This window comes from Myotis nattereri, assembly GCF_964212035.1.
Source record: "Myotis nattereri genome assembly, chromosome: 3".
NCBI classification, from domain to species: domain Eukaryota; kingdom Metazoa; phylum Chordata; class Mammalia; order Chiroptera; family Vespertilionidae; genus Myotis; species Myotis nattereri.
In genome coordinates this window covers 195,714,873-195,735,325 of record NC_138077.1, presented here as the reverse complement: position 1 = coordinate 195,735,325, position 20,453 = coordinate 195,714,873, and the positions used below count along the sequence as shown (strand labels likewise).

The 20,453-nt window shown below is 40.1% G+C and overlaps 1 protein-coding gene across 2 annotated transcripts in view; it reads left to right on the top strand.

Annotated features, from left to right (window-relative positions):
• The window catches only part of S100PBP (S100P binding protein), a 34,015-nt gene that overhangs the window by 3,776 nt on the left and 9,786 nt on the right, over positions 1-20,453 (top strand). For both annotated transcript variants that reach the window (XM_081086336.1, XM_081086337.1), the window contains exons 2-5: positions 4,812-4,928; positions 6,361-7,067; positions 8,106-8,188; positions 9,986-10,089. In XM_081086336.1, the coding sequence (XP_080942462.1) occupies positions 6,363-7,067; positions 8,106-8,188; positions 9,986-10,089 (892 nt within the window). In that variant the 5' untranslated portion in view covers positions 4,812-4,928; positions 6,361-6,362. The remainder of the gene's footprint in view (positions 1-4,811; positions 4,929-6,360; positions 7,068-8,105; positions 8,189-9,985; positions 10,090-20,453) is intronic.

Sequence of the window (20,453 nt, the reverse complement as noted above, 5' to 3'; positions counted from 1 at the left end):
TGGGGGGGCGGGGGGAGGCTCCCACTGGCACCCTCTTTCTCTTTGGCTGGCCTGGCGCTGCCTGCTCGCTGCCTGGCCCCGCCCCCCAATTGCCTTGCCTTGCTGCTGCCACCAGTCTCCTTCCTCTGTGGGGCGACCGGTGGGATGATTGGGGGGTCCCTGCTGGCACCCACCTTGGCTGGCCTGGGGTCTACTGGCTGGGGACAGCTCCTGCATTGAGTGTCTGCCCTCTAGTGGTCAGTGCACATCATAGTGACCAGTCGTTCCACTGGTCGATTTGCATATTAGGCTTTTATTATATAGGATGGTATTGTTTTGTATGTTTTTGCTCCCAGCCCTTTTGGAACATTCTATGAGAGAAGCTCAGAAGAGCCAACTTCGTGGCTCTGGATGTCGTATGGCATAGAAATTGATATTGTCAGTGGTTGTGAAGGATATTGGGCCTTTGTGTGCGCAGTAACGATGTGTATGTTTTTCCTGTGAGGTTTGGCTGCATTCAGGGATATTACTGGTGTTCTTCCATTCAGCTGGAAAATCAAGGAAGTCTGTGACAATAAGGTGGCTTAAATTATTTTTTTCCATGGCACCAAAATCCTCATTAATATCCATATCTTTCATGTCTATAAAAAGGTGTAGTGAATTTAGAGGGCTCTTCCATTTGCTGACCAACCCTGGGCAAGTCTATTACAAAGGTGGTAGAAAAAACACACACAAGGAAAAACATTGCCTTTGGAAATAGACCTTAGTTTGGATCCTTGTTCTAGCATTCTTAGTTCTCTGTACTTGGTTGAGTTACTTTATGACTTTGAACTTTAGTTTTCCAAGAGTGAAAATATATTGAACTCTTCATTTGGTCAAGCAGGTGCTGGGGGTAGGGGCTCAGAAAGGGCTTCTCAGAAATGTAGCTGCTTAACTCCAGTGTCTGTGATACTTGTGCTTAACAACTACAAACTTTATGTAAAAAAGAAATTTCCAAAAGTCAACTTTTCTTCTGCCTAAAGAAATAATGTTGCCCTGACCAGTTTGGCTCAGTGGATAGAGTGTCAGCCTGCGGACTGGAGGGTCCCAGGTTCGAGTCCAGTCAAGGGCATGTGCCTTGGTTGCAGGCACATCCTCAGTAGGGGGTGTGCAGGAGGCAGCTGATCGATGTTTCTCTCTCATCGATGTTTCTAACTATCTCTCTTTCTCTCTGTAAAAAAATCAATAAAATATATATTTAAAAAAAAAAGAAATAATGTTATAAAAACTCAGTCACTGGGCAGAGACATTACTTTTCTCTTTATTGAACCTGCTCCAGTGCCTGGAACTCTCACAACAATTGTTGGTAAAATCAGAGAAAAAGTCTTGGCAGCTCTACGTTTATTTATTTATTTTTAATTAAAATATATTTTTATTGATTTCAGAGAGGAAGGGAGAGGGAGAGATAGAAACATCAATGATGAGAGAGAATCAGTGATCAGTAGCCCGCAACCTGGGCATGTGCCCTGACCGGGAATCGAACCATGACCTCCTAGTTCATAGATCGACGCTCAACCTCTGAGTCACACAACAGAAACCGTAGTTTCTTTGATAAGATCTGTGTTATAGAATTAAGTTGAGGATTAAATTAGAGCTGTAAATGTCTCTCAGTGTCTGATTTATAATAGGTACTTAATATTTCTTTCCTTTCTGTCCCACCTCATTTCTAAGTTTAATTAGTTCCTCCTTCCTTTTATTTATTACCCCCTTAGTTTTATTATCTTAAGGTGTTCAACATAATGATTTGACATATGTACATATTGCCATATGATCTATATATATGCTAGGTGTACCAGTTAATAATGCGGATTTTATAATCAAAGAAAAGACTATAATTTAAAGAGAAACATCAAAAGTGTTTCAAAGTAATGTCCATCGCTAGCTACACATTTCCCCCATCTTTCAGGTAATTTGTGGATACCGTCCCAATAGAACTTTTCTTATTTTGAAGCAAACCAGAGACTCAATTTTCTACTTCTTCGTACATTTTGAAGTGCTGCTCAGTGCGTGTGCCATCAATAGGAACAAGTAGTAATCTGAAGGAGCAAGGTCTGGTGAATACGGTGGTTGGGTTAATACTTCCCAGGCAAGATCTTTTAACGTGTCTTTGGTTGGTTTTGAAGTGTGTGATGGTGCGTCATGATGAAGCAAAATTACTTTGCCATGTCTTCTGGCCCATTCTGGCCGTTTTACGATCAAAGGGTGGTTCAAATTGATTACTTGTTGTTGGTAGCGATCAGTATTAACGGTTTCACCTGGTTTTTGAAGCTCATAATACACCACACCTTCCTGATCCCACCAAATGCAGAGCATTGTCTTCTTTCCGAAGCAATTTGGCCTTGCAGCTGATGTTAATGGTTGACCTGGATCAACCCATGATTTTGTGCGTTTGGGATTCTCAAAATAAATCCAGTTTTCATCGCCAGTCACAATTCGATGCCAAAAAGACTTCCTTTTGTGCCGTTGAAGCAACATTTTACTGATGACTTTTCGTTTTTCCATTTGTCTTTCATTCAGTTGATGTGGCACTCATCTTCCTTCCTTTAAAATCTTTCCCATTGCTTGTAAATGATCGGAAATTGTTTGCTGAGTAACATTTAATCTTTCTGCAAGTTGTTTTTGAGTTTGACATGCATCTTCATCCAGTGATGCTTGTAATTGTTGGTCTTCAAACTTTTTTGGTTGACCTGGACGTTTTTTGTTTTTCACATCGAAATCATCACTTTTAAAGCATTTAAACCAGCGTTCACAAGTATCTTGAGATGGAACATGTTCACCATAAGCTTCCAGAAGTATATGATAACTTTCAGCAGCACTTTTCTTCAAAATAAAGTAATGAATTAAAACTTCCTGTAGATGCTCTTTTTTTGGCACGAAATTTGACATTTTTAAGCGTAAAAATATCTATGATGTTAACACCTTCAGCAAATTTGACATGAAGTTTTGAAGCTTGTCAGTACAACAAAATACCATACATATCAAATCGCATATATATCAACATATGTGTAATTCCATCTATTGAAAAAATCCGCATTATTAACTGACACCTAGTAAAAGCCTAAACGACTAGTCGCTATGATGTGCACTGACCACCAGGGGGCAGACGCTCAATGCAGGAGCTGTTCCCTGGTGGTCAGGGTGCTCCGATAGCAGGAGTGCTGCTCAGCTGATGGAAGGGCGCCTCTCCTGATCGGGACTGACTCGGCGCAAGCCTGCAGCAGGTGCAGCAGGGCCGGGATGAGCGCAAGTGGCAGGCAGGAGCAGCAGGCAGTGTTGGCCTGATTGCTGCAGGCCACGCTGAGGGATCCCATCGGTGCACAAACCCATGCACTGGGCCTCTAATTATAAAATAAGTTTAGTTAACAACATCACCTCACATAGTTACAGTTTTTTTCTTGTGATGAGAACTTTCAGGATATGTTCTCTTAGCAGTTTTCAAGTATAAAATCAGTGTTGTTAATTATAATCACCATGCTGTGCATTACATAGGTCCCTTTTAATTCTGAAATTCTGAAATTCCTTCCCTTCTAACTCTTTCTCTGGTACTTTATTGTCCATACCATTTTACATTTTTTCATAGTAGTGTGTAATTTTAAATGTTGTCTCCTTGACAAGATTATGCATTCTTTGAGTGTAGAAGTCATATCTTTATTTCTTAGAAATTTTATAGAGACATATTATCTAGCTCAGTGCTGTGTGATGATAGTAACTCAGAAAATGTTTTCTGTAAGAATGTATGAACTAAAGCTAAAATTCCAGGTGTGGTTTAGAGGGAAGTGGGGTAGGCAAAATTCACAGTAAAAAGGCTATCATAAATTTCCCAGATTATTGAGTTTAGTGTTTAATCATTTCTAATAGCGTTTCAGATGTTTATATGAAATATGTAAAATATTAGCTTTCTCTCATTTTCCCCATTAGAAAATAATTATAGATCAAATTCATCATTAGCTGTTTAAAAACTAGGTTTTAGTTAAACTAGTAATATATATTCAGGTGGAAAAGTAAAGTGATATCAAAATCTCCCCTTGACCTCTCTCAATCAGGTTATAGCAGTCATCAAATTTGTTTGCATTTTTTTTTTCTATTTTTGCATCTATGTATCTATTGAAATGAGACTTTTGTATGTGTGGTCATGAGTAACTTAGATCTTGGTGGAATCTTAGACATTGCCTGGTCCCCTTTTCCATCCCTTCCCCGTTTTATAAATGAGAAAACAAGTTCAAATGGTTAAGTGGTTTGCCTAAATTATTATAACTGGTTAGTGACAGAACCAGGACTATAACCCAGGTTTTTAGACTCCTAATCCAGGATTCATCCTACTAGAGAAGCGGTTCTCAACCTGTGGGTCAAGACCCCTTTGGGGGTCGAACGACCCTTTCACAGGGGTCGCCTAAGACCATCGAAAAACACATATATAATTACATATTGTTTTTGTGATTAATCACTATGCTTTAATTATGTTCAATTTGTAACAATGAAATTGGGGGTCACCACAACGTGAGGAATTAAAGGGTCGTGGCATTAGGAAGGTTGAGAACCACTGTACTAGAGCATATAAATGATATCCTTAAGAAAGTACAAATTGTTGGAACAAAACTAGTTCTTTAGTTGCATAATTTTTCCTCTAAAGGTTTTTCTTTTATGTTTTGACTCAAAATTTAACTTTCTGGTATTAAAAAAAATCAAGATGAAAATTAATAGATGGAGCACCTTAAAAGCATAATACAGTTGACTTTGTAATTAGCAGAGTTGAAAGTGATGAGAAGATCCTCTAATTTTCTTTGTACCTTCAGGAAGGTGGGAGTCAATCATTTTGACAAGTCTCCTGAAAGGAACAGCTAGCAGGAGCTGAAACCTTTTTCCATTTGGTCTTGTGGCAAAGGCAGAGATCACGCCAGCAGCTCCACACAGTATGGAAGACAATTCTTATATTCTTAATTAAAAAAAATTTTTTTGAAAGTAATATGTTTGTTTTCTAAAAAGTGTAAACTATGAAAATCCAAACATTTTACATATTATATTTGTATTGTTTGTATATTGTGGATATTATTCAATGATAGTATATACAGATCGCATTGTGGTTTTAAATACAGTAGTCCCCACTTGTCCGCAGGGGATATGTTCCAAAACCTCCAGTAGATGCCTGAAACTGCAGGTAGTACTGAATCTTATATATACTGTATTTCTTCCTCTATATGCATACATTGTCACTTAATGGGAAGTATTTTACAGCTTCTCTTTGGCATATATGAATTGCCAGCATTTCTACTCTTGCTCTTTGGGGCCATTATTAAATAAAATAAGGGTTATTTGAACATAAGCACTGAAATACCATGACAGTCCTTCCAATAACCTACTAAGTGACTAATGAATGGTAGCATAAAGAATGTGGATATGCTGGACAAAGGTATAATTCACGTTCTGGACAGGACAGAGTGGGAAGGTATGAGGTTTCATCACACTACTCAAAACTTAAGAATTATTTTGGGCCCTAACTAGTTTGGCATAGTGGATAGAGCATTGGCCTGTGGACTAAAGGGTCCCAGGCTTGATTCCAGTCAAGGGCACATGCCCAGGTTACGAGCTCAACCCCCAGTAGGGGGTGTGCAGGAGGCAGCCGATCAATGATTCTCTCTTATCATTGATGTTTCTATCTCACTTTCTCTCCTTTTCTCTCTGAAATCAATAAAAATATATTTTAACAAAAACAGAATTCTTTTGGGAAGTTCCCATTTAATAATTTAGAATCTCGATTGACGTTGTGTCTGAAACTGGGTAACTGCAACTGTGGAAAGCAAAACTGCAGATAAGGGGAGACTACTGTAGTTTAAAATATCCATAGCATGAATATACCTTGATTTTACTTAACTGATCTCCTGGTGATGGGCATGTAGATTGTTCAGTATTTAGCTATTTTGAGTAATGCTGCTTTGGATATCCTTGTAAATGTATCCATGTGCATTTATATAGGTATTTCTGTAGAATAAACTTCCGGAAGTGAAATATCTGGGTAAATTAGTATTGCCAAGATACTATCCACAAAATACTGTGCTGACTTATACTCTCACTGAGAGTATGAGAGTGCTTTTTTGCACATCCACACTAACCTAGATTATTATGTCTTAATTTTTACCATATTTATAGGGGAAAAAGTATCTCATCGTTCTAATATGTATTTCCATGATTCTGATAAAGTTAAATATCTTAAAATTGTTTTCCATATTACAAGTCACAGTGTAAAGAATTTGAAATGTTAGGACACTAACACTCTATAGAGCAGATTGGAGTTGGTATGAAGAGTATTTCCTGTTCCTCAGTGAACCTGCTTCTTATTTTCTCCAGATATGATGTGCCCATTGGTGCCCTCTAGGGGTTCCTTGGATGAGGATGTATTGGATGACTCCTTGCTGGACCTGAGTGAAGGAGAAGAAGATGATGGCCATTTCAGCTTCACAGAGGAAGAGATAGAGAAGTACTTAAGGGATGATGATCTATCAGATGAGGATGAGGAAAATTCATTGGACAGCCGTGGACCAGTAGCTGAGACTCCTGGCCTCTTCAAATTACCTCAGAGTACATTAGTTGGTCAGGGACCAACTCCTGCAAAACCATTAAACAGACCCTTTGCACTAGAAAAGAATCTTGTAAAATTAACAGTTGTTGCACCATTTAATCCAACAGCTTGTGATGTTGTGCTTAATAAGGACAAGACTGATACACCCAAAGATATTGAAAAACCCTCCTCCCTTGGAGAAGGGATGAGAGAAGATGGTCTTAGCCCAAAAAAGAGCAAACTTTGCACTAATTCTGAAGGGATCATCCCCAATAACTCTTCCTGGGATGGGTCCTCGCTCCCTTCTCCTTCAAGTAATAACTTTCAACAAACTGTCCGTGAAAAAAGTATGCCTGATAGTAAGACACCTACACCTGTAATCACTCAGATCTTGGACCATTCAGAGACTCCTCATTTAGGTTCATCCTGGAGAAATGGATCACATAAATCAAGTTGTGAAATGAAGTTTCCAGTTGTTTCCAGTTCATCAAACAAAGTAAGTATATTTTTTCAAGATGAAGAGAAAAATAAAATGATTTTCATTCAGAAGCTGTATAGCAGCAGAGCTTTGTATTCAGACAAATTGGGGTTTGAATCCTGTCTAGCACCATGACCTTGGACAGATTATGTAGCCTCTCTGTTCCCTCACATCTCTTTTTATTTTTTATATTTTTATTGATTTCAGAGAGGAAGGTATAGAAACATCAATGATGAGAGAGACTCATTGATTGGCTGCCTCCTGCACACCCCACACTGGGGATTGAGCCCGCAACCTTGGCATGTGCCCTTACCAGGAATTGAACCGTGACTTCCTGGTTCATAGGTCAACGCTCAACCACCGAGCCACAATGGCCGAGCCCTCACATTTCTTATTTAAAAATTGGAGTAAATAATATTTCATGGTAGAGTAAAGGGTAATTGTGTATTTGCAGTGACATTCATGATATTAAATTGCCATTTATTAGATAATTACTAAATTGATGATTATTTTAGTATTATTTTTCCTTTGGGCTTCAGCCTAAGTCTCAATCTTTGGTTATCTATAATAATAAAAGTGTAATATACTAATTAGACCAGACGTCCCCTTCCAGACGAAGCTGGGGCTGCTAGGGAAGCCCAGGTCCTGGGTGCCAGGGAAGCCAGTGCCGGCAGCCAGGGGAAGGAAGGCCTGCTCTTGCATGAATTTTGTGCATCGGGCCTCTAGGATTGCTATATTAAATATAGTACCAGCTCTGAGTGAGCCTCAGAAGAGCTGAAAAATCTGGGGCAATTTACTTAACCTCTTTGAGCCTGATTCCCTTTCTTCCAAATGGGTTTAATAATCCCTGCTGCTTAGGGTTCTAAGCCTCCCCCCACTTTAAGATTGCAGTCACTATCTCATTTAAAGCAGCTATTATAGTGCCTGGTACACAGTGGGATACGGATATGCCTCTGAGGCCTTTAGTTCAAGAGTATTTCCATACACGGTATACTGTTATTTTCTTGTTACTAAGAACCATCTTTCCTTCTGCATTTCTTTTGCTCTGAAAAAAAGGATGTTCTTGACAAGGATTCTGGGAAGCTGAAAGTTCCTGAGAGAATAGGCAAAGTCATTCCTGTTCTGCAAGCCAAAACAAGGTAACCCTATAGAATAAAAGGGCAATATGCAAATTAACCATCACTCTGTCACAAAGATGGTGGCACCCATAGCCACATGATGGCAGCGCCCAGTCTTTTCAGCCCCTCCGGAGTCCCCCATTCCGGGGGGTGAGAGGGGGCTGAGAGTGGGCAGCGTGAGCGGCCTGGCGGAATGCTTGCTTCACCGCTGTGGTGATGAGGCAAGTGTTTCACCCCGGCTGCGGAGGGCCTCTGGGCAGCAGGCATGGAGCGGCCAGGGGTGGTGGGTGGGGAGAGGGCGGTGGGGAATGCTTGCGTCATCACCCCAGTGACGAGGCAAGTGTTCTGCGCCCATCCACAGATGGGCCTCTGGGCCACGGAGAGCCTCTGGGCAGCGGGCGCAGAGCGGCCAGGCCCCACAGAGAGCTACTGGCACACGGATTCGTGCCCAAGGCTACTAGTAGTGTAATGAAATATTCTGGTTTCTTCCTCAGTTTTCCTGTAGTATGGAAAAAAACCCTGAATAAGCATACTTGAAGTTCTAGCACCGCATTAGTGTGATGTTGGGCAAGTCAAACTCTGACTCATTTTGTCAGTAAAATGAGGCCAATGATGCCTTCTCCACTACCTCACAGGATAATTTTGAAGAATAAAAAAAGACATATTAGTGAAAGTACTTTATAAATGTAAGATTTCTTTTCCTGTGTATAGGCAAGTCTGGTCATAGATATGGTAGGAGGTTAGAATAATTTTTAGCAAAAATGTTAAAATATAACTGTAGAAAATAATTTAGTCATACAACTGTCTTGGGGAAAAATTCTTGTAGAGGTAGCAGATTTGGGTCACTTTTTCTTTTTCAGTCTATGCTCTTGTTGCCAGGAGATGGCAGTGTCTCCACATGGGCCTTTTTAATTAGCAAAGCTGTTCTTTAGGTTGGGTCACATTGGCTTCCTTACAATGATATTTTTAAAAAATATATACTGTATTGATTTTTCACAGAGAGGAAGGGAGAGGGATAGAGAATTAGAAACATTGATGAGAGAGAAATATCGATCAACTGCCTCCTGCACACTCCCCACTGGGGATGTGCTCGCAACCAAGGTACATGCTCTTCACTGGAATCGAACCTATCCACTGAGCGAAACCAGTTAGGGCTTTATAATGATATTTTTAAAAATTTTTGATTATACAGGTATTCTGCTTTTGAAATTTTAAAATATTAAAAATAAGGCTAAAGTCCCTTTTCTGTTTTTTTTTCTTTTGTTTGCATAATTTGAGGGAAACATTGTTAATTGTTCATAATGGAAATTATACCAAAGAATATAAGTCAGGCTTCTTGGAACAGTAATAACTTGACTATGGCAATATTCTCATCTACAGACTCCTCAGTATAGCGCAATCAGTATGAATAAGGGCCAGACTTTGTTCTTGCCAAGGTCACCAATTTTCTAATTGCCAGATCCAGCTGGTTCTTTTCTGTGTTTATCACATTCAGTTTTTTGTGGTTCTATGAAGTTAGCTATTTCCTGACTAACCTTGAATTACTCAACAAATGCTTTTTTTCCTAGGGACTAAGTTGTCTTCACTTTCCTATGCTTGTTAACAGGAGGTTGTTAACCTTCTCTTCTTTTTTCTCTCAGCTCCATACTTGATTTCAGCTTTGTATGACTAACACTATCTTATGTCACTGAGTCTTAGAGTATTTTGCCTCTGAAATTTAGTTGTTCTAATTGATCAGCGGTATATATCTTCTGTCAATAAAACACTGTACTCATAATTCTAATGGACTGTTTTTCCTTCTGGTTTGCTTTGTTCCAGGACTAATGTTTCGACGTTTTCACAATCAGATCTAGAACGGAAGAAGCAAACTTATGTCAGGAGTGTTTTTGCTCATATAAAAGACTCAGTGGATTCTAACCAAGGTAACATGGTAACCAAAAATGGCATGTACAGATGTGATGGCACTGTTTTTCCAGTATAATATCACTTAATTTTCTTAGATTGGTGAGAAAGATAACTTCCTTACCCCAAAATTTTCACTTCAGGGGATGCCTAATCAGATAATCCTGAAAGTGGCTGAGCTAACCTTAACGAGGGCTCCAAAGAGACTCATACCAGTACATGAAAAGTACATTCCCATGTTTGAGGGGTATAACCAGACCTTTTTGCCAGGGATTTGTTTTTTGTCTGAAAAACAGTAGAAGTGGATGACCAGGCACTGCTTAGTAATCATTGATTTTTATTTGGAATTATTTCCCTATTGTCTTTAGCATTTAAACGTAAAAAAGCAGGCATTTCAAATTACATCCTGCATCATGCCATCTGAATAAAAACTCTTGAAAGACTCTGAGTACCTTCCTGACCTTTCAAGTTGAGTCATCCCTAGTTAAAACCTGTTTGCAAACCAAAATGACTAGACTTTTTCTTTACCCCCATTCATCCTGAACTATTGGCTGATGGGAAAAAACTCCTAAAGGGAAACTGGGCCGTCCTGAAGGTGCAGAAGTTAGATACTTACAAAATAATTCCTTCTCAGAGAAGATCCATATTTTGTCATTTTTGTGTCTTTCCCTATTTAGCAAACCTATCTCGAGTACTTTCAGTGGTGCTAATTTTGAAGATTAGGGATCGTAAACTTAAAGAAAAGTGAGGTAGAGTCTTAGCCCTCTGGGGATTAATAGCTTAGAGAAGAAAAAGATAATTACATTGCAATATTGATTAGTGCTCTAATATAATTATGTATAAAGTGCAGTAGGAGCAAGGAAAGAACCCTTCTGGAAGGCAGCTATGCTAACCACTATACCACCAGGAAAGAACCCTTCTGTTTGTGTTTGGGGAGAGTGGAAGATGGGAGAAGGAGGATGCTCTAGGTAGGCTCTACAGAGAAGATAATTAGTTCCGTTACTCTAAGATCACTATAGAGGGTTTTAGAAGAATTTTTGGTCAAAGATCAAAGGGAGTCTCCCCTATCTTTGACAAATCTTGAATAATTAGTGAGTTTTTCTTTTTTTGTTTTATAAGGCCATGAGTGAAAGACATCAGTCAAAAGAATTTTTTATTCCAGGTCATTTTATTTTATTTATTTATTTGTTTATTTATTTATGTTAATATTCACTAGAGCAGTGGTTCTCAACCTTGGCTGCACATCAGAATCACCTGGGAATCTTTTTAAAATCCTGATTTCTGGGCCTCATCCTCCAGAAATTCTGTTTCTTTGAAACACTGCTCTAGAGGATATTTTTTCCATTGATTTTGAGAGAAAATGGAAGGGAGGAATGGAGGGGGAAGAGGGAGAAACATCCATGTGAGAGAGAGACATTGATTGGTTGCCTCCTGCACGTGTCCCAACCAAGGCCGGGGATCAAAGCTGCAACCCAGGTACCTACCCTTGATCAGTAATCGAACCCACGACCCTTAGATGCATGGGCCAATGCTCTAACCATTTAGCACACCAGCCAGGGCCAAGTCCTTCTACTTTTTATTCAAAGAGTTTATTAAACAATCAAATACTCATACTGATTGCTAAGCCCTTTGGTTTGTGAGGTCCCTTTACTTGAACTATTTTAAAGGTCTGATGGAACTAGGGCCACTTCCGCGCGCGCGTGCACGCGCACACACACACACACACACACACACACACACACACAGAGACACACACACACAAAGTCACTGGAGGGGCAGATTAAAAGAAGTTTGTCTATATATTCAGCCTCTGTGGAAGAGGCTTGATCATTGTTTTGTTCTTTTTTGTTTTTTTAAAATCTATTTTTATTGATTTCAGAGAGGAAGGGAGAGGGAGAGAAAGATAGAAACATCAATGATGAGAGAGAATCATTGATTGGCTCCCTCCTGCACACTCCCACTGGGGATTGAGCCAACAACCTAGGCATGAGCCCTTGACTGGAATCAAACCCAGGATCCTTCAGTCTGCAGGCCAACGTTCTATCCACTGAGCCAAACTGGCTAGGGCATTGAACATTGTTTTTTCTTTCATGAGGTGACTTACTTTCTTTTATATACTAGATAGTTGGCACTGATATATCCAGTTATACATTTTTCTTTCTTAATTGGGGCATTTAAAAAAAATTTCACAGGAAAAGCAATAAGCAACTGCTTATTTTATAGCATCTTTTCTAATCTCTTCCCCGATTCAGCAGTCCCTCTCCCATTTTATCACAACAATCTATATCCCATAAGAAACAGCTAGAATAGCCCTAGCCAGTTTTGTTCAGTGGATAGAGTGTCACCCTGTGGACTGAAGAGTCCCAGGTGCCATTCTGGTCAAGGGCATATGCTCAGGTTGCGGGCTCAATCCCCAGTAGAGGGTGTACAGGAGGCAGCCAATCAGTGATTCTCATCATTGATGTTTCTCTCTCTCCCTCTCCCTTCCTCTTTGAAATCAATAAAAGTATATTAAAAAGAAAAACAGCTAGAATATCTGGTATAGAGGAAAGGCAGAATATTTTAGTAGTTGGGGGAATAAAGTCTAGTCTAAAGTTAATTTCTGGGTTCATATGTAGCACCATTACTTACAGGCTGTGTGACTTTGAACCAGTAAAAGCTCCGTTTGCTCATTTATAAAATGGGGATAATAACGAGGCTTATTTAGCTTATGTGAAAATTACTTTTTTAAAAAAATATTTTTTAATGATTTCAGAGAGGAAGGAAGAGGGAGAGAGAAATAGAAACATCAGTGATGAGAGAGAATCATTGATTGGCTGCCTCTTGCACGCCCCACACTAGGGTTTAAGCCCACAGCCTGGGCATGTATCCTGACCAGGAATCGAACCTTGACCTCCTAGTTCAGTGGTGGCGAACCTATGACACGCGTGTCAGAGGTGACACGCGAACTCATTTTTTTGGTTGATTTTTCTTTATTAAATGGCATTTAAATATATAAAATAAATATCAAAAATATAAATCTTTGTTTTACTATGGTTGCAAAATCAAAAAATTTCTATATGTGATATGGCACTAGAGTTAAGTTAGGGTTTTTCAAAATGCTGACACGCCGAGCTCAAAAGGTTCGCCATCACTGTCCTAGTTCAAAGGTTGATGCTCAACCACTGAGCCTTGCCAGTTGGGCTCATTTTATCAATAATGTATATATTATTGGTACAGGATATAATATAATTCATTCTTTAACTCCATTATTGTAATGTAGGTCTAATCTCTCTTTAGTTTAGTGCCACCTGGTTCTTCAATAGCATCTACAAAGAAGTGCCAACCACTATGAAATCCCAGCTAATGGAAAACTTTGTATGAAATAAGTTCTTAGAGTAGAAAAGGATCATTAAGATCTTCTCTTTAATCTCCTAACACATAATTCTGTTTTCTGTATCTTTGCCAAGTAACCATTCAGCCTTTGCTTAGAGTTCTAATAATGCAAAACTCATTACCTCATGAAACAGTCCGTTCATTGATTAGGAAATTGTTAGAAAGTTATTCCTTACATTGAGCCAAACTCTGCCTTTCTGTAATTTCCAGTGGTAGTTCCTAGCCCTGCCCTCTGGGATCACAAAAAATAACTGCTCTCTTCCATTTACGTAATATATTTTAAGGATCTTTGCCTGTTAAATATCTCAAATTAAGATTTTTAATGATTACAAAGTATAACTTGTTATTCCATCTTGGGTAATTAGGTTGTGTTTATTTTCATTAGCAATGCTGCAGTGAACATTCTGGTCAAGAAATGTTTATGTACAGCTCTTATATCTATAGGACGAATGCATAGAAGTGGAATTGCTGGGTAAAGTGCATAAACATTTTTTAAAACTTTTGATGCATGTTACCAGATTGTCCTGCCCTCCCCAATTGTATTTTATTTTACTGTCACCAATTTGATAGGTAAATTTCAATAAATTTTGTTTTAATACTTAGCTTAAACATTTTTCTTAGGTTTATTGGCGATTTATATTTAATCATAATTTTTTTTGAGTCATTTATTGCAAAGGTCAAGCTGAGAGCTGTGAATTTACTACATCCATTTAAAGTAAATAATTTATATGAAATACAGATCTGGCATAGATATAAAATGTGAAAATCAAAATTAATGTCTTGAACCTATATATTTCATTTGCTCACAAACTTGCACACACTAATATTCTGCAAAGAAGACAACTACAGCAAAAGAAAAACTTCCCTTTTGCAAGTAAGACCAAAAGCATCCCTCCAAAGAGAACAAAATTAATCATAATTTCTTAAAATCATCTAATATTTATACTATATTCCAATTTCCTTGTTTTTCCAAAACACCTCTTGTAAATTATTAAAACGGGATCTAATTAAGGTTTAACTGTTGTCCAGAACCATGTGCACTGCAATATACTGGGCAGGCTTGCTGGTTGCCTGAGCCAGCTGCTAGGTGAGCTCAGAGAGGAGCCCGTCTGGCACCGAGGCATGGGGCACATTGGTATTCACCACAAACATCAGCGAGGACTGGTGCCATGCACCAAGATGTGCCTGTGTCTCTCTCCTTAGTCTCTCTTAAGCCAGGTCACCTTTTTAAAAAAATATATTTTTTTATTAAAGAGAAGAAGGGAGAGGGAGAGAGAGACAAACATCAGTGATGGGAGAGAATCATTGATCAGCCACCTCCTGCACGCCTTCTAGTGGGGATCAAGCCCGCAACCCAAGCATGTGCTTGACCCAGAATTGAACTGTGACCTCCTGGTTCATAGGTCAATGCTCAACCACTGAGCTGCACCAGCCAGGCCAGGTCACTTGTTTTGTAGATTGCCCCACATTTTGAATTGTGTTTGTTTCCCTTTTTTGGTGTCATTTAACTTGGTCATCCATACCCTATATTTACTGTAAACTGGAAGTTGGGTCTATGGATTAGATTCAGATTAAGAATTTTTTTTTAAGGCAAGGAAAGGTTTTTTTTGTGTTGTTTTTTTAAAAATATATTTTATTGATTTTTTACAGAGAGGAAGGGAGAGGGATAGAGAATTAGAAACATCTATGAGAGAGAAACATTGATCAGCTGCCTCCTGCACACTCCCTACTGGGTATGTGCCCGCAACCAAGGTACATGTCCTTGACTGGAATCAAACTTGGGACCCTTGAGTCAGCAGGCAGACGCTCTATCCATTGAGCCAAACTGGTTAGGGTGAGATTTAGAATTTTTTTGGCTGGAATAATTCACAGGTACTGTTGTGTATTTATCCTGTATCAAATTAGGAGGTACCACCTAATGACAGGTATTTCCACTAATAGTGATGTTAAGTTTAATCGCTTTGTTAAAGTGTTAATTGAAACATTTCTCCATTGTAAGGTACATTATTCCCTTTGTAATTAGTAAATCATCTGTGGAGTGTGCTTTGGTACCATTCAAATCTTCTGTTCCACAATTATTCACCAAAGGTTTGAGCATTCATTGATGATCCTTGCCTGAATCAGCCACTACACAGAGAATTGGATAGAAAATATTCATTTTCTAAATATATCATTTTTCTACAATTTGTTAGCTGGCATTCTTCTATATAGACTTTTTAGTATCACCTTTACCTCATGGATTTATTATTTGTTTTTGAAAAGGTTTTATTATATACAGAGGGGATGGGAATCAGTCCTTGACTGTTGCCTTCCTCATTACTATAAGGAGGTTGCTGAGCTCCTCTCTCTTCTTTTTGGCCCAGTTGTGTGTCCCCACCCAACTTCAGGGTCTATTTGTCCATGGAGAACTTGAGCAGCTTCATGGTGGATTGTTAGAGGGCAAAGCCACACACCCCTCAGATCATGGCCCACATGAACTTGGTGTGCTTGGTAAGGTACTCCTGGCTGCAGCTGTGCCTCGCCTTGTTCATGTTCTTGGTTACCGTGTGGCTTTTTTCAGGCTCATGGACATGGAGTGGCGCAGAGCCATGGCTACTGCTCTTCATTGCTGTCGCCACCGAAAGGCCCACATTGCATAGAACCCCTTATGGATTTTTAAAAAAACAATGTGTTATAACCAGTGCATTTTATTATTTGTCCCAGATTTGACCAATAGGAACTCCTTCAAGTGGGCTCTGGTGTCTTCTGACATAACCCCATTACTCTTTTTTTTAAATTGTGATAAGAAAACAACATTTATTATTTTAAGTATACAGTTCAGTAGTGTTATGTTTATTCACATTGTTGTGAAACATCTAGGACTTTTTATCATGCAAATCTCAAACTCCCTACTCATTAAAAAACAACCAGGCTTCCCTCCCTCCTAAAGAGTCCCTAATAACCACTATTCTACCTTGTTTCTATTAATTTGACTACTCTAGTTACCTCATATAAATAGGATCATACAGTATTTGTCTTTTTATGAATGACTTATTTCACTTGGCGTAATGTCCTCAAGGTTCATCCGTGATGTAGCATGTACCAAAATTTCCTTCCATTTTATGGCAGAACTAGAGGCCCGATGCACGAAATTCGTGCAAGGGGCTTGGCCCTTGAAGCCCCAGCTTCGTCCAGAGGGTTGTTCTGCTGTTTGGTCTAATTAGCATATTAGCTCTTTATTATATAAGATAGTATTCCATTCTATGTATATCCCACACATTTTTTTTCCCATTCATCCTTCAGTGGACATTTCGGTTGCTTTTTGCCTTGACTACAAATCAGTCAAGATTTGTGCTAGATCAGTGCTGTGTTATTGACCTATAGGCAACACGTTTGCATTATTGCTTTCTATTTAATCTTTTTTCCTTTTTATTTTCATTTTATTAATCCTAATATATAAAAACCCTGGGTCCGTCATGACCAGAGGCTTGACTAACCGGAAGTCAGTCCTATAGTCAGCGCTGGGTTGCCGTGGTGACCCAGCACTGACTGCTGAGGGGCTGCAAATCAGGCCCAGAGAGAGGCCTGAAGAGAGAAGCAGGGTCTGATCTGTAGCCTCTGTGGCAGCTTGCCTCTCTCTTTCTCTCCCACAGCTGGGCTCCCATTTCTCTCTAGGCCTCCATTGGGGCTGCTGATCAGCCCTGTCTTTCTGATCAGGCCCCGTTGATTGATAGGCCCAGAGACACTGACTGGCAAAGAAACCGACCAATCAGAACCAAATCTGGGTGAAGTGTGAGGATCCAATGGCTGCCTAGGAGGTGGAGCTTTTGATGCTGACTGGCATAGAAACTGACCAACCAGAACCAAATTGACAAGCAGAGGGGGCAGGTGGGGGGGACCAGGCCTGCAGGGGAGGGCAGTTGGGGGCCATCAGGCTGGCGGGGAGGGCAGTTCAGGGGACCAGGTTTGCAGGGGAGGGCAGTTGGGGGCGACCAGGCCAGCAGGAGAGGGCAGTTGGGTTGACCAGGCTGGCAGAGGAGGGCAGTTGGGGGTGAGATCAGGCCAGCAGGGGAGGGCAGTTGGGGGCGATTGGGCTGGCAGGAGAGCAGTTAGGTGTTAATCAGGCTGGCAGGGGAGTGGTTAGGGGGTGATCAGGCTGGCAGACAGAAGTGGTTAGGGGCAATCAGGCAGGTGAGTGGTTAGGAGCCAGCAGTCCTGGATTGTGAGAGGAATGTCTGACCAGCAGTTGGACATCACCTGAGGGGTCCCAGATTGGAGAGGGTGCAGGCTGGGTGAGGGCCCCCCCCCCCCAATGCACGGATTTCATGCACTGGGCCTCTAGTCTATTCATAAAACCAGTAGCCTAGCCTTGGCTGGTGTTGCTCAATTGGTTGAGCATCGCCCCATGCACCAAAAGATCGTCAGTTCGATTCCTCGTTGGGACCTACCCAGATTTTGTGTTCATCCCTGGTCAGGGTGCATATGGGAGGCAACTGATTGATGTTTCTTTCTCACATCATTGTTTCTCTCTCTTCTTCTCCCTCTTTCTCTAAAATCAATGAAAAAGTATTTGATTTTTAAAACATCTTGATTTTTTCATGTCAATAAAGTCTTTTTTTAAAAAAAAAACATTTTTATTGATTTCAGAGAGGGAGGGAGAGGGAGAGATAGAAATGTCAATGATGAGAGAATCATTGATTGACTGCCTCCTGCGCTGTCCCAACTGGAGATCGAGCTCACAACCGGGCATGTGCCGTGACTGGGAATCAAACCAGTGACCTCTTGGTTCATAGGTTGACATTCAAACACTGAGCCATGATGGCTGAGCTGAAAACATTTTTTTTAAAAAAAGAAGAAGAAAAAAGCAGTAGCCCACACCCCTATAGCACTTTTTTTTTCTTTCGTTCCCTCTTCATTCTTGGTATTTTTTTTATTGCATGGCATGGAGACATTGTGAATGCCTTTAAGTAACTGAGTTTAAGGATTTACAGGAGAAAATGAAGATTATTAAATGCTCAACAACATAGCCAGGCCTCATATTAAAAAAAATCAGCCATAGAGCCAGACTCCCTCAGAAATGGTATCTTTGTTCCCTACATAGGTTTTCCCTGCTGATTTAGTGCTTCTGCTCTCTGTTAGCTGTCTTAAGTTCTGTTCCCTCGATCCCTGCCTCGTGTACTCTTCTCTCTTGTTCTCATTGCCAAAGCTCACATTCACATTACAAAGAGAGTATCTGATTTATAAGCCAGGCCAGCTTATAAATTATTAGTCAGCTGAGAGAATCCTGTTCTTGGATCATGTGCCACACTTGATTGAGTAGGGTCATGTGGTGCCATATAAAACCTGTCAGAAGGGTCATTTGCATAGCAAGTACTCAGCATTATCATTCCTTCTCCTCTAACAATTGACTCACTTTTAACTTATTAAGGACAGTTACTAGACTGGATTTCCCCCCAAACCAGTCAGCTACATATTTATAGATTAAGGTTTAGATGAATTGCTGATCTCATTCCTGAAATGTTGAGGTTTTTTCCCTCCTTATTTCATTCTTAGGTGAATTTCCTCCTTAGCCACAAAACAAAAGATAGCCTTCACCGTCTTTTAGCCACAACTTAAAATAAACTCATGGTACTAATTGTTAGTCCAAGAAAGCCCATCTGTTAAGAGACTGAAGGGAAGAGAAAATTCAGAATTTGAAACAAAAATGTTTCCATTCTTGTTAGCATGTCTAAATTTGGAGGAAGAAGAGATTGAAGCTTTGAGCTGGTCTTATTTTTTTTTTTTTTTTTTACTTCACAAACTTTCCTTTTATTTATTTATTTTGCCGGGTTTTTTTGTTTTGTTTTTTTAATCTTTATTGTTGAAAGTATTGCCCTGACCGGTTTGGCTCAGTGGATAGAGCATCGGCCTGCGGACTGAAGGGTCCCGGGTTCGATTCCGGTCAAGGGCATGTACCTTGGTTGCGGGCACATCCCCAGTGGGGGGCGTGCAGGAGGCAGCTGATCGATGTTTCTCTCTCATCGATGTTTCTAACTCTCTATCCCTCTCCCTTCCTCTCTGTAAAAAATCAATAAAATATATTAAAAAAAAAAAAGAAAGTATTACATAGGTCCTCCTTTTTCCCCCATTAACCTCTTCTAGCCCGCTCCTGTCCTCCCCCTGCCCCCAGGCCCTCACTACCCCATTGTCTGTGTCCATGGGTTATTCAGATATGCATACAAGTTCATTGGTTGATCTCTTCCCACCCACCCTCCCCTACCTTCCCTCTGAGATTCAACAGTCTGTTCATGCTTCTATGATGCTGGGTCTTTTTTTGATCTTCAGTTTTGGTTCATTAGATTCCACATATGAGTGAGATCATATGATATGTATCTTTTTTTTTTTAATTTAAATTCTTTATTGTTTAAAGTATTACATGTCTCCTTTTTCCCCCATTGACCTCTCCCCAGCCATTCCCACCCCCCAACATATGCCTTCACTCCTACTGTCTGTGTCCATGGGTTTTGCTTATATGCATGGATATAAGTCCTTTGGTTGATCTCTTCCCCACCTCCCCCCTGCCTTCCCTCTGAGGTTGGCCAGTCTGTTGGATGCTTCTATGTCTCTGGATCTATTTTTGTTCATCAATTTATGTTGTTCATTATATTCCACAAATGAGTGAGATTATCTTTCTCCGACTGACTTATTTCGCATAATGCTCTCCAGGTCCTTCCATACTGTTGCAAATGGTAAGAGTTCCTTCTTTTTTACAGCAGTGTAGAACTCCATTGTGTGGATATACCACAGGTTTTTAATCCACTCATCTGCTGATGGGCACTTAGGCCGTTTCCAAGTCTTATCTATTGTAAATTGTGCTGATATGAACATAGGGGTGCATATATTCTTTCTGATGAATGTTTCAGGTTTCTTAGGATATATTCCTAGAAGTGGGATGACTGGGTCACATGGTAGTTTCATTTTTAACTTTTTGAGGAAACTCCATACTGTTTTCCACAGTGGCCGCACCAGTCTGCATTCCCACCAGCAGTGC